Source organism: Tetranychus urticae, chromosome 2, assembly GCF_039701765.1.
Source record: "Tetranychus urticae isolate SD_2017Ah chromosome 2, NJAU_TeUrti_SD_1.0, whole genome shotgun sequence".
Classification (NCBI taxonomy): Eukaryota; Metazoa; Arthropoda; class Arachnida; order Trombidiformes; family Tetranychidae; genus Tetranychus; species Tetranychus urticae.
The window spans coordinates 20,310,403-20,324,171 of NC_142959.1; the positions used below are offsets into that span (position 1 = coordinate 20,310,403).

The window sequence follows — 13,769 nt, forward strand, 5'->3', positions numbered from 1 at the left end:
TGATGCAATAATTTACTCGGCACTATTGTTGAAGCAAGTTTAGATAATTTGACTTAAATGAAAGTTATGGCGTTCAAATGAACAAAGATTCTTCGTGTTCATTTTACACTCTCTCGCCAGTTTACACAGTTACAAAACTTGGGTTGACTTCATGGTTTCTAGCCATCTGTTACAAAATAACACATAAACTAAACCTGAATTGAATCACATTGACTAAATTTGCCGGTATTATTGGAGCACTTCATGGTCTTGTTTTATTACCTGTACTGTTGAGTGTATTTGGAGGTAAACTCAAGCTGAGAAGTTCATTGAAGCGAAATGAAATTCCAAATGAAATCATGTAATCATGAACTTTACCATCAATCAAAACCATTCAAAAATTTCTCGTTAGACAATTTACTCTATTTGATTGGTCTTCGTCCTTTCATACTTTAAGTTTTTCATCAATTAGATTTATGAAGTTTATGCATTATTTTCAGAAACTAGTCAGAATTAATTTATTGAACTTTTTATTCTCATTTAAACTTGAATATTCTGTTTTTCACTCGAAAAATAAAATTTAATTTCATAAGCATTGCTACTTTCTGTGGTTCCTTTAAGGAAGAGGGTGTAGAGATGGTATGGAGAAGCATGGAAATAGAAGGCGTATAAAGTTATTACATATTACATATGATAATGATATTGATACGAAATGGATTCATTAGATTTTATGTTTCAAGATTATAAACAATAGTGACATTAATCAATAGTCCAAAAAAAATTTTATAATTTTTCAATGAAAAATGTTCCCTAGTAAATATTTTGTGTTGATATTTATCATTTTATACAATTTAACCAGATTATAATTTTCAGTCCAAACTTTTATGCAAACTAAATTGATTCATTCCTCCATTCCTTCAAACTCTCATGAAAACAGCTCATCAACAAGGCTACAAGGACATATCCGGACTAGAAACTAGTTTTTTATTAAAAGCTAAATTAAGTTATGAGGTGAGTTTTATCCACTTGATTAACTGACTTTAATTATTTTACGGATTGATTATTTCTTAAAGGAATATATGAAATTTAATCGTATTTCAAAGAATTGGTTGATAGAAGAGTCGGTATTTGGTGATGAAAAAAACATGATCGTTACATTAATAACCCAAGAAGAGAAAGGAATCGAAATGCAAGTGTTTCGTGATTTTAAAAGGCAGAATATTTCATTAGTCTGTGTTGCTAAGTAGCTCAACAATTTATCACATTAAGTGTAAGTAGTCATATAAAGTCCTCTTTTGGCACGGTTTGGTTTTTCTAGCACAAGTTGGTTTTTCTGGAGCAGTCCGCTTCTGGAACTGTCCGCTTCTGAACCAATGATACCGTCATATGGTGTTAGCTTTTTACCTGAAAAAAATGAAACTTTTTTAATGAAAATTAATAGAAAAATGAAAATGAAATTTATATAAATTTAGAGGCCTCGGCTTGAGTCTCTGAGCTCGAGCTCTCGTACTCGAGACTCGACCCAACGAGTGTATCTCTCCTGAAATTCTTCAGGAGGGAAACCAAAGGCGCGTTCACAGCGAAAATCAATATAAGTTATGAACTGGTCCTTTTCGGCCAGTTCAGAAAATTGTGATCAAACTGAGCATTCACTGATAATTCACTTATTAATTCTTTAAAAAGTCTAAATGTTAATTGTTGTACTGTTGATGAGTTTATTGATCAAAACAACTTTGATTTCATTAACCCTTTTGAATAAAACGCTAAAAACCTAAACTTGCTCTTTAATAGTGAGAATAAGCTATTTCCATAGTGGTGCATTTTCTGAGTGATGTAAGTTGAATGAATATGATAATTTATGTGGGACTATTCTTGGACTTCATGAAACAATTATGTAAGTTCAAGTTTAAGGTTAATTGTTTGCAATTAGTTTGAACATGATAGTTTTTCTGCTTTCTTGTTTAAATAATGATACTTTTGAACTAAATAAAGTAAGTTAAGCTAATTGTTTTACGTTATTCTTGGTTAAACAAATGTAGCGATTTTAAGATGCACAATCAACGAACTGAATAATGATACTAAGTTCAATGTTGAATAATTATCTTGATACTCATCGTTGCACAAATGTTTCAACTTTTTTCAGCGAGACATGAAATGAAAAATTTTGGTAATACGGAAACATATAAAAGGGATGCTCTCTCTTATGCACAGCAACAACATTAACAACACAATCAAAGTTTTTTATTCAGTTTTTATTTAGTTTTTTTTAATTATTTGGGTATTTTTTGGCCTTTTTTGTTCAAAACAACAAAGGTAAGTCTTTATTTTTCATTCAATCTTTTTTTATTAACATCCATGATTTTTTTTCTTCACAGGATCAACAGGAGCAACAGCATATACCCCAACAGCATCAACACCAACAACATCAACATTAACAACATCAACATCAACAACATCAACATCAACAACATCAACATCAACAACATCAACATCAACAACATCAACATCAACATCAACATCAACATCAACATCAACATCAACAACATCAACATCAACAACATCAACATCAACAACACAATCAAGGTTTTTTATTAAGTTTTATACAGTTTCTTTTGTTTTATTTGGGTATTTTTTCGCCTTTTTTTGTCTGTTTTTTGTAGCTAAATCAACACCATCAACGACAGCAGCAACAAAAAAAATCTAATGTCTTTTCCCTAACCCTTTTTTCGCAACCTTTACCTTTTCTACCTTTACCTTTACATGTTAATGTACGTTTACATGTAGAGGTAAAGGTACCTTTACTTTACCTTTACATTACCTTCATCTTTCTTTGTTTACCTATATGTCCTTGCGCATGCCCTAACCTATACCTAAACCCCACCCTTTCACCTATACTATTACCCTCCCTCTACCTTTGTCCCTTTCTTTTAACCTTTCTTTTACCTTTATTTAACGTTTCATTTACCTTTGTTTTTACCTTTGTTTTACCTTTCATTTACCTTTGTTTTGATACACGATCATAGTTAAACTTCTCTTACCTTCACCCCTTTCATCTCCTTTATCTACCTTCATATTCATCACTGGGACATTCCATTACTTTGCATCAATTCATTTTGCCTGGTGGTTTGTCATTTTGTAAATAGATTAGTGTTGCGTTTAAACTAAATTATATAATGTTCAACATTTATTTCTATTGATATATTTCTTTATTTTCCTCTCTATTCAAACGGGGATAAACGTTTACTTGTATTATGCACCTGAAGTCAACACTGGTTACAATTTACCAACCAAGAGGCGCACAAGATTGAATCACATTGACTAAATTTGCCGGTATTATTGGAGCACTTCATGGTCTTGTTTTATTACCTGTACTATTGAGTGTATTTGGAGGTAAACTCAAGCTGAGAAGTTACCAACCAAGAGGCTCACAAGATTAATTATGAATAAACTTCAAGATTAGGTGAGAAACAATAAATTCAATTGTTGAAGGCGAATATGAGCTTACGGAGCATAAAAAAACACTTCAGCATATGACAATTTAACCTAACCTAAATCAACCTAAGAAAAGTTTAATAAACTTTTTTTTTGAGTTGGTGGTTGATGCTTGGTGGTTGATGGTTGAAGGTTGATTGTTGAAGGTTGATTGTTGGTGAATATTTACCAGAGGATCAACGAATATTGAATGTGAATTGATTGTAGGCTCTAATGCTGGTTCTGGTGTTGATTTTCTCAGTGGCTGCTGATGAGCATGGCGAATGTGATGAAAAACAAACTAGATAAACCATGCAATGGAACATAATGCGCCATGAAAAGTCATACAAAGTCACGAGAAGCACAAAAATCATAAAATTCACAAAAATTAATAGTAATTTACAAAGAGAAAAGGAGGATCGGTAAACGGATAGTTACTTGAAAAACCTTACCTTTGACCTACCTTTAAGATGTAACTAAGTTTCTTTTACCAGTGGAAGAGAGGAAAAACGGTCAAGAGTCATTGCAAGCAAACACAAAGATTATAAACTTACTGTTGATCATACAATTGAAGGAGATGAGGGTATAATTTTAAACAAGTTTGGCCGAACGATGAATTCAAACTGCCGCAAAGATTGCTCTGATTTCTCTTTTCCCTCATTTGCCATCCCAATCTATTCTGCATAAACCAGATTATTCTTGTTATTTTACAATCCACAGTGTACCTTTACATGCATGACGGTAGTTAATTATTAGAATGCAATCAAACTGTCACTTCGTTCTGTATCAAAATTGCAACGATATCCATGATTGGTTAAAACGATTCACTCTGAGTAGCTTTACAATACTGAAAGAAAATTTATTTCGCTCCCAGCGTGACCATCTTCTTGCAATCTTCTCATAGTATTAAAGATGCAAAAAGTAGTTAACGTTGATCTTTGCTTGCAACAATGTTGCAAACTGCGATTAAAGGACAGCCAAATCTACCCTGCATGGTTTTCGCATAGAATTTGATTGTTGATTGTTGAAGCTGTGCCACCTTTCTTAGTTACAAAAGTTATTAAAGTTAAGTATTTTATTTCTTTTGAATAAGTTTTGATACACGATCATAGTTAATCTTCTCTTACCTTCATCCCTCCAAAAGCTGATTAAGCTAAAGCACAGTATGCCTTGCAGGTATGCTTTGATTGAAGATCAAAGTTAAAAATAAATGAAGTCAAGGCAATAAACTTATTTAATTGCATTCAATCATGAAAAATTTAAGATTAATCGCTGTATGAATTACCAAAGGTAAGAATGTATTGTCAAAGGTACAATAATTATTAAGGTTAATCTAACTTATGTATTATCAAGGTACGAATGCCTTGGGAAAAGTAAGGTAAATTAAAGTAAGTCACTTGGATAGTTACATTGGCAAAGGTTTGTATACATTATCAAATGTATGGAAATTATAAATCAATATCGATTATCGAAAAAGAAGCTATCTTGTGTATTTCTATTACTACTAGCCAACTTTTTCAACTCAAAGAAACTTACCAAAGTTATTAATAATTGAATCGAAAATTCGTACCTTTGCCATAATGTGCGAATTCATTCCGCATTCCGGCATTACGTACAAATTTAAAATGCGATATTAAATTTGCTGTTGTTGATGTTACTATTGAAGATATAAAATCCGTTGAAAAGAAACCAAGAGAAGAAATTATTCGTCAAGAAAAGCCTAAATTGAGACCGATTCTCGTATTTTATCATACTTTCCATTATTTCCATATTGATCAATGATGTGATATTTTTTAAGTTTGCATTAGACTTTAAACTGTCTTAACGTCCAAATAGTCCTCTTATTGATTCAGTTTCGATGAAATTGCTTGACTTGAACAACTGATTTTATAAAATATTTCAGCAAACACAGTATATCAAATTTTTAAAATATTTTTAACAGAATATGTTATGGAAAATGAAAACTCAAACTCATTTTAGAATCAATGTATTCATGTTTTCGCACTGAAATTTCGAATAAAAGTACAATCGAAAGAATTCCTTTTTTTCAAATCATTAACTGTATATCGTTTACAAGCCCAGAAAATCTACAGGGAACATTGAGTGAAAGAATGCTTAATACTGGATTAATGCACAGTAGACCCAGGCCCCATTATTTTGATCTTCCTTGAAATCTGAAAATTCTGTTTTTCACTTGTTTAATAAAAGCTAATTTGATAAGTATCGATTAGTGATGGGCGATTTTCGATTTTAGGGCTGATCGATTTTTTCGATTAAAAACTCAAAAAATCGATTAAATCGATCGATTTTTAATGTAAACAAAACATTGAAACACAACATATAAAAGTTATAAAATGTAACATTTTGGTAGAGAATCGTGAACGCATAATAAATTAACATTTTTGACGCTTTAATTTTGACTTTTTTTGAGCGTTTCTATCCTAGCTCTAAACTTATAAATCCTAATTAATCTTAATTTCAGTTTTTAATTTAACCCCAATCTAATATCTTACGGCAACCATACTCTTTTTCGATTTTCGATTTTCCATGTTGATCATCGATCACAAAGTTGGCAAGCGATAATCGATTAAATCGATGATCGAATCGATCGAGCACAACACTAGTATCGATAACTAGCTTACTAGATCTTATTTATTGCTTAGACTTTCATGTAATCCCTAACAATCTTACATCTGATCTAGCGTTCAGCTAATAAGTGTTTTGAGCCTTGATTTGATTGATCATTGGATTGTAACCCAAGAAAGCAACAATAGTGACTTTTTACAGATTGAATAACTTTTGTCTTTCCTCCTTTAATTCAAGGAAGAGGGTGTTTAGTTGATGGGATGAAGCATGGGGATTGAAGGCGTCATAAAGTAAAGTTACATATTAATCTTACTTTGTTAATATTAATAAATTGTTTCATTAGGTTTATGATTTGAGATTATAAACAATAGCGTCATTAATCAATTGTGACAGTGCTAACAGTATTTGATATTAAACTTTCACGTGCAACAATGTTCCCGAGTGAATATTTTGTGTTTATATTTATCATTTTATACAATTTAACCAGATTGAATGAAGGTAATTTTTAGTCAAAAACTTTTATACAAACCAAATTGATATCTTTCTCCATTTCTTCAAACTCTCACGAAAACAGGTTATGATCAGGGTTACAAGGAATTATCTGGACTAGGGACTAGTTTTTTATTAAAAGCTAAATTAAGTTATAAGGTAAGTTTTATACACTTGATCAACTGAATAATTATTTGCGAATTGATCAATTTTATAAAGGAATATAATCCAAATAATTATGGTTGGGTTTCAAAGAATTGGTTGATAGAAGAGTCGGTATTTGGCGATGAAAAAAACATGATCGTTACATTAATAACCGAGGAAAAGGAAGGAATCGAAATAAAAGTATTTCGTGATTTTAAAACTGAAAACATTTCATTGGTGTGTGTTCGTAAGTAACCAAACAATTTATCACATCAACTGAATAATTGTTTGTATACATTTTTAAAATGGGAAATTATTGACTAGAAAATGAGTGTGCACGGAATGCTCATTTGTTGGATAAAAATTTAAAGGGACTCATTCCAAGTATAGCTCAGACTGTGAAAGCCGCTCTGCTGTTGGGACCTTATCGTATGATATTGTGTGAAGCTACTGAAAATCGTGTGTATATTTTGCTTGGAGATTGGAAATATGTAACGACAACTTATAGCTGTGGTACTTTGTATTTGGCCCCAAGTTTGCGAGGTTTGTTTCAATAAGATGAATTGAGTAAAGTTTAAATTCATTCCATAAATAATCTGCAGATTCCGGACTGACTAAATGCATGGAAATTCGTGATAGTAAGAACAAACCTTTAACGAATGAAAGGTATTATGAAGTGAACCTAATTTTATGCATAAGACAAACTGAATCTTTGGAAAAAGCAAACGTTTCAGTGTTGACAAAAGGTATTTACCACAGATTCAATGAATCAATCACTAGATATAACGAATTGAAAGTTGATAAAGAACATGGAACAACTCAGGTAAGTGCTTTTTGCCTTGTTTCAAGCTCGGCTATATACATGTAATAATTATAATATATAGTATACAGTATAATACACCAATGTATTATCACCAGTAAATAAGTTCTATTCAATTGCTAACCTGACTGCATGATCTATGCAGCTTTGCTTTTGATGATTAAGCGTAGCTCAAAACGACGCACTAATTGATAGGGTTAGAAAATGTGTTGATTCACTTATGTCCAAAAGTATCACGAATTTAATTTGGTAATCAGCATTATATGAAATTATTGCTTTTCTATTATTCAACTAATTATAATTAACCTACTTGCGGATTGTCAATAGCTTTCCATCACATCATTGGATTCAGTTACAACAGTCGAAATCATTAATAAACGATTATATCTCGAATTTATTTATGACCGTAAATTTGGTTTGAAATACACTCCATCTGGTCTCAATGAGTGTACCATTATATCAAGCAGTGTTGATGAAGAATTCAATTATGTGGCATCAGAAAATTATGTAAAGGAGTTTGCAAAGGAACTTTATTTTCCCAAGAGTCCGGTGAGTACAACAAAAGTTTAATCCATCAAATAAACGAACAAAAACATTTTTTATGAAACTTAATTAGGTTGAATCACACAGCAAAAAATTATTGATTGAGATTGAACACAATGTAATGGTTGGGAATGTTAAGTATGATTTGGCTGTAAAAACCTATTTAGAGCCACATAATGCCGTAAGTTTCATTTTATACAAAATCAAAAAGATTTCTGCGGTTTCGTAAAATATTTTTTTTTACCTTAAGTCAAGATTTTCAGTAGAAAATGGAAGACTCAAAGATTTCTGTGTTCAAATGGATCTTTATTCAAAATTTGTCTCGAATCAGGTAAGATAAGTTGAAATTGAAATGATTTGCAAATATAATGTCCTTTTTCCTACTAGATCTCACCCAAGTTCAATCTCACTGAAGTCAGATTGATGTGCTTGCTTGAAACCTCAACTAGTTTAGACGGAGATGCATTACATCGCATTATCAGTTCATATCATCAATGTTTTCAAGACAGAAAAAACAAAGTTATTCTCCGTTTAGAGATTTCATTAGAAAGTAAAAGTATTATTTATTATTGATATATTTGTTCAAAATTTGCTAAAAAATGATAAGAAAATATTTTCTATTAAAATAAGCAGATCATTTGATGTCAGACAAAATTCACAAATTGCAAGCCGATATCCATCATGTCAAAGATGCAATCCGAAGTTTGCTCATTGATAAATTGAATGTGTCATTTTTGAGAATAAACTGGATTAAATTGAACTTTTTCGACTCATATATCGTGGCAAAGGCTGAAATTATTGATTCATTTGTCACCAACTTTGGTAAGTTTCTTAAAATTGATCAATGATTTATTCAATCAATAAAATGTTGTTGCTTAGAATCAAAGAGAGGAGTTTTGCATAAATTCAATATCCAATCAGCTGAATCTGGTCAGATTCATACATCAACCATTGATGAATGTTTACGTCTTCAAGCTTTCAAAGCCAATCTAAGGTACGTTAATTTTATAATAAGTTGTGTAGATGAATTTCTTGCTATCATCGAAACTAATCATCTTTCAGTTACGTTATAACTTGTGAAACTGGCCATTATTTATGTCTTGGAATAGCTTATGGAGATTCTTTACCAGATGAAAATGAAAATGGATTGGACTGTATGCTATATAACAATTCACATCAAAGTTTAACCAAACTACAGGCAGAAGTTCCTTTGAAAGTAATTGAAAAATCTTATTCCAATTTGAATGGAAGTAGATTCAACTATTCCGATATTGAATTTGCTGTTGTTGATGTTAAGATTGGAGATGGTGTACACTTCGCTAGTTCAGAGAAGACGAAAGCAAACTCAACTTCCGCATTTTACTTCATAATTTCCATATTGATCATTATGATATTTTTTGCGTTCGGATCAGGTTATAAACTGTCACAAAACCAAAATCATCCTCTTCGTGATTACGTTCCGCTTAAAATATTGAAATCAAGCATCTGATTCCTAATAAAATTGCAATAACAAAATCAATGACAGAAATGTTTGCAATGTGTTTACTCAATTATTGTCTTCAATAAAAGTATGTTTTGTCAACAAATCTCTGCCATTCGATCAACCGTCAAACCATTACTATAGAAATGCATGACTGTACTATTATTGCATTACTTCTCTAATCAGCTATTATCTTGAAGTGATCACACTTAGTGTAGGCCACTCGTGCCTCAATTTAAGTCCCAGCAATCTTAACATTTATAAGTTTATGATTTATATTTAATTTAACGCCAATCAATTGGGATTCATTTTCTAAACACTCGAAGTAATAATTTACCGAAATAAACTCATTTTTACGATTGTCAAAGTCGCTTGATTAACAGTGAGGCATTATATTTTATGCTCATTCGATATTGTTATACATTATGTATTAATTATATTGAACAAATCTGATTGAAGAAAATTGATTGCTAAAACTTTCATGTAACCCCTAACAATCTCACATCTGATCTAGCTTTCAACTAATAAGTATTTTGAACCTTAATTTGATTGATCATTGGGTTGTAACTCAATCGAGCAATAGTAGCGACTTGTTACAGATTGAATAACTTTTGTCTTTCCTCATTTAATTCAAGGAAGAGGGTGTTGAGTTGATGTGATGAAGCATGGGGATTGAAGGCGTCATAAAGTAAAGTTACATATTAATCTTGAGTTTATACAAAATTGTTTCATTAGATTTTATGTTTTGAGATTATAAACAATAGCGTCATTAACCAATTGTGATAATCCCAACAGTATTTTACATTAAACTTCTACACGAAAGATGCTTCCAAATAAATATTTTGTGTTGATATTTATAATATTATACAATTTAACCAGATTGAACGAAGGTAATTTTTATCAAAAACTTCTATGAAACTAAATTGATTCATTTCTCCATTTCTTCAAACTCTCATAAAACAGCTTATAAACAAGGCTACAATGAATTATCCGGACTAGGAAATAATTTCTTATTAAAAGCTAAATTAAGTTATAAGGTAAGTTTTTTCACTTGATCAACTGACTTTAATTATTTAAAAGCGATTAATTTATAAAGGAATATATTCAAAATGGTTATGATTGGATTTCAAAGAATTGGTTGATAGAAGAGTCAGTGTTTGGCGATGAAAAAAACATGATCGTTACATTAATAACCCAAGAAGAGGGAGAAACTCAAATAAAAATGTATCGTGATTTCAAAACTCAAAACATTTCATTGATCTGTGTTCGTAAGTAATTTATCACATTTTTCAAATTAAGTGAAAAATTGTCTCTATTCACTTTTAAACTATGCATTTATTGATCAGAAAATGAGTGTGCACGGAGTGCTCATTTGTTGGATAAAAATTTAAAGGGAATCAGTCCACGTATAACTCCGATTGTAAAAGCCGCTCTGTTGTTGGGTCCTTATCGTATGATATTGTGTGAAGATCGTGAAAAACAGATGTATATTTATCAAGGAAGTTGGGAACATGTAAAGATAACTTATCCTTGTGGTACTTTTTACCTGACCTCAAGTTTTCAAGGTTTGTTTAAAGAAGATAAATTGAGTAGTATTGTAATTCATTGCATAAATAATCTGCAAATTCAGACCAGACTAAATACATGGAAATACGTGATAGTGAGAACAACCCTCTTTACGATGGAAATCATAATAGTGTAAGCCTAATTTTATGCATGGAACAAACTGAGTCTTTAGAAAAAGCAAACACTCCAATATCAACAAAAGGTATTCACTACAGATTCAATGAATCAATTACTAAATATAACGAATTGGGAGTTGATAAAGAACATGGAACAACTAAGGTAAGTGATTTTTGCTCACCTTGTGTCAAGCTCGGCTGTATAATAATATAGTTGATATTATTGCAAGTAAAATGATATAAGCATAAGTTTTATTCAATTGCTAGCCTAGCTGCAAGATCTATGCAGCTGTGTTTCTGATGATGAAGAGTAGGTCAAATCAACGAACTAATTGATAGAAATAGAAAATGATTTATTTAACTTATGCCAAAAGGTTTGTAATCCAACAATCTCTAAAATTATTGCTGTTCTATTATTCAACTGCTTTTAATTAACTTCAACTTACAACACTTTCGGATTGCATTATAATTGTATTGTTAATAAATATTATAGCTTTCAACCACATCATTGGATTCCGTTACCTCGGTCGAGATCATTAATAAACGATTCCACCTCAAATTTGTTTATGATCGTAAATTTGGTTTGAAATACATTCCATCTGGTCGCAATGAATGTGCCATTGAATCAAGCAGTGTTGATGATGAATTCAGTTATGTGGCATCAGAAAACTATGTAAAGGAGTTTGCAAAGGCACTATATTTTCCTAAGAATCCGGTGAGTACAACAAAAGTTTAATCCATCAAATAAACGAACAAAAACATTTTTTTATGAAACTTAATTAGGTTGAATCACACAGCAAAAAATTATTGATTGAGACTGTATACAATGCAATGGTTGGGAATGTAAAGTATGATTTGGCTGTAAAAACCTATTTAGAGCCACATAATGCCGTAAGTTTCATTTTATACAAAATCAAGAAGTTTTCTGCGTTTTGTTAAAACAATTTTCTTACCTTAAGTCGAGATTTTCAATGGAAAGAGGAAGAATCGCAGATTTCTGTTTTCAAATGGATCTTTATTCAAAATCCTTCTTTCATGAGGTGAGATAAGTTTAAATTTAAACTGATTGCAAAATTAAATAATGGCATTTTTCTATTAGATTACATCCAATTTCTATCTCACCGAAGTTAGAGGGGTGTGCTTGCTTGAAACCTCGACTTATTTAGACGGAGATGAGTTACATCGCATAATCAGTTCATATTATCAATGCTTCAAAGACAGAAAAAACAGAGTTATTCTCCGTTTAGACATTTCATTATTAAGTAAAAAATTATATTTATTTAACATTTGCTAGTCAATAATAAGATAATATTTTTCATTCTAATGAACAGATCATTTGCTGGCAGACAAAATTCACAAATTGCAAGCCGATATCCATCATGTCAAAGATGCAATCCGAAGTTTGCTCATTGATAAATTGAATGTGTCATTTTTGAGAATAAACTGGATCAAATTGAACTTTTTTGACTCAAATATGGTGGCGAAGGTTGAAATTGTCGATTCATTTGTTACCTACTTTGGTAAGTTTCTTGGAACTAAATCAACTGCTCAACTAATAAATCGTTTTTGCTTAGAATCAAAGAAAGGAGTTTTGCATAAATTCAATATCCAATCAGCTGAATCTGGTCAGATTCATACATCAACCATTGATGAATGTTTACGTCTTCAAGCTTTCAAAGCCAATCTAAGGTACGTTAATTTTATAATAAGTTGTTTAGATGAATTTCTTGCTATCATCAAAAGTTATCATCTTTCAGTTACGTTATTACCTGTGAAAGAGGCCATTATTTATGTCTTGGAATTGCTCATGGAGACTCATTACCAGATAAAGATAACAATGGATTGGATTGCATGGTGTTTAGTAATTCAGATCAGCGTTTATCCAGGCTTGCGGAAGAAGTTCCTTTGAAAGTAATTGAAAAATCTTATCTCAATTTGAATGGAAGTCAATTCAGCTCTGTGGGTATTGAATTTGCTGTAGTTGATGTTACGATTGGAGATGGTATACGCTTTGATAGTCCAGCAAAGGCGTCATCGAGCTCAACTTGCGTATTCTTCTTCATATTTTCCATATTGATCACTATTGTGATATTTGCTAAGTTTGCATTTGACTTTAAACTGTTTCAATGGCGAAATTATTCTCTTCGTGATTACGTTTCGCTTAAATTATTAAAATCAAGTATCTGATTCCTAATAACATTGCTATGATAAAATCAAGACAGAAATGTTTTTTATCTGTTTATTAAAATTTTTCTTTCAATAAAAGTATGTTTTTTAAATAAATCGCTGTTAATTAGCCGTTTCACCGTCACTCTAAAAATGCACAACTTTCATACAATTCCGTGTTACTGAGCTAATCAGCTAATTATCTTGAAGGATCATACAAATCAGTGTAGGCCAATTGTGCCTCAATTGAAGGCTGGCACTTCGTTGAGTCAATTTGTAATTTCGAAACCTAATTAGTTGTGTCTTAATATGAACAACCAGAATAATAACCAAACATAAAACAACAAAAAATATATTTCTAAGTTCTTGAAACCAATAAAAAGTACAAGAACATGACCAGCAAAGAACC

At 31.2% G+C, this 13,769-nt stretch overlaps 2 protein-coding genes across 2 annotated transcripts; both read left to right on the forward strand.

Moving 5' to 3' along the window:
• The first annotated feature begins 6,383 nt into the window (after nt 1-6,383).
• On the forward strand, nt 6,384-9,633 carry LOC112539973 (uncharacterized). The gene is made up of 12 exons (XM_025162845.2): nt 6,384-6,534; nt 6,611-6,684; nt 6,745-6,916; nt 6,994-7,212; nt 7,272-7,492; nt 7,817-8,038; nt 8,106-8,213; nt 8,283-8,363; nt 8,420-8,582; nt 8,666-8,854; nt 8,912-9,026; nt 9,095-9,633. The coding sequence occupies exons 1-12, from the start codon at nt 6,468-6,470 to the stop codon at nt 9,519-9,521; spliced, it is 2,058 nt and encodes a 685-aa protein (XP_025018613.2). The 5' UTR covers nt 6,384-6,467; the 3' UTR covers nt 9,522-9,633.
• Nucleotides 9,634-10,189: 556 nt separating this feature from the next.
• Nucleotides 10,190-13,477, forward strand: LOC107370492 (uncharacterized). Its single transcript, XM_089267741.1, has 12 exons — nt 10,190-10,402; nt 10,476-10,549; nt 10,609-10,780; nt 10,859-11,077; nt 11,143-11,357; nt 11,688-11,909; nt 11,978-12,085; nt 12,154-12,234; nt 12,294-12,456; nt 12,526-12,714; nt 12,769-12,883; nt 12,952-13,477. Exons 1-12 carry the CDS (start codon nt 10,336-10,338, stop codon nt 13,379-13,381), a joined length of 2,055 nt encoding a protein of 684 aa, XP_089123867.1. The 5' UTR covers nt 10,190-10,335; the 3' UTR covers nt 13,382-13,477.
• The last annotated feature ends 292 nt before the right edge of the window (nt 13,478-13,769 follow it).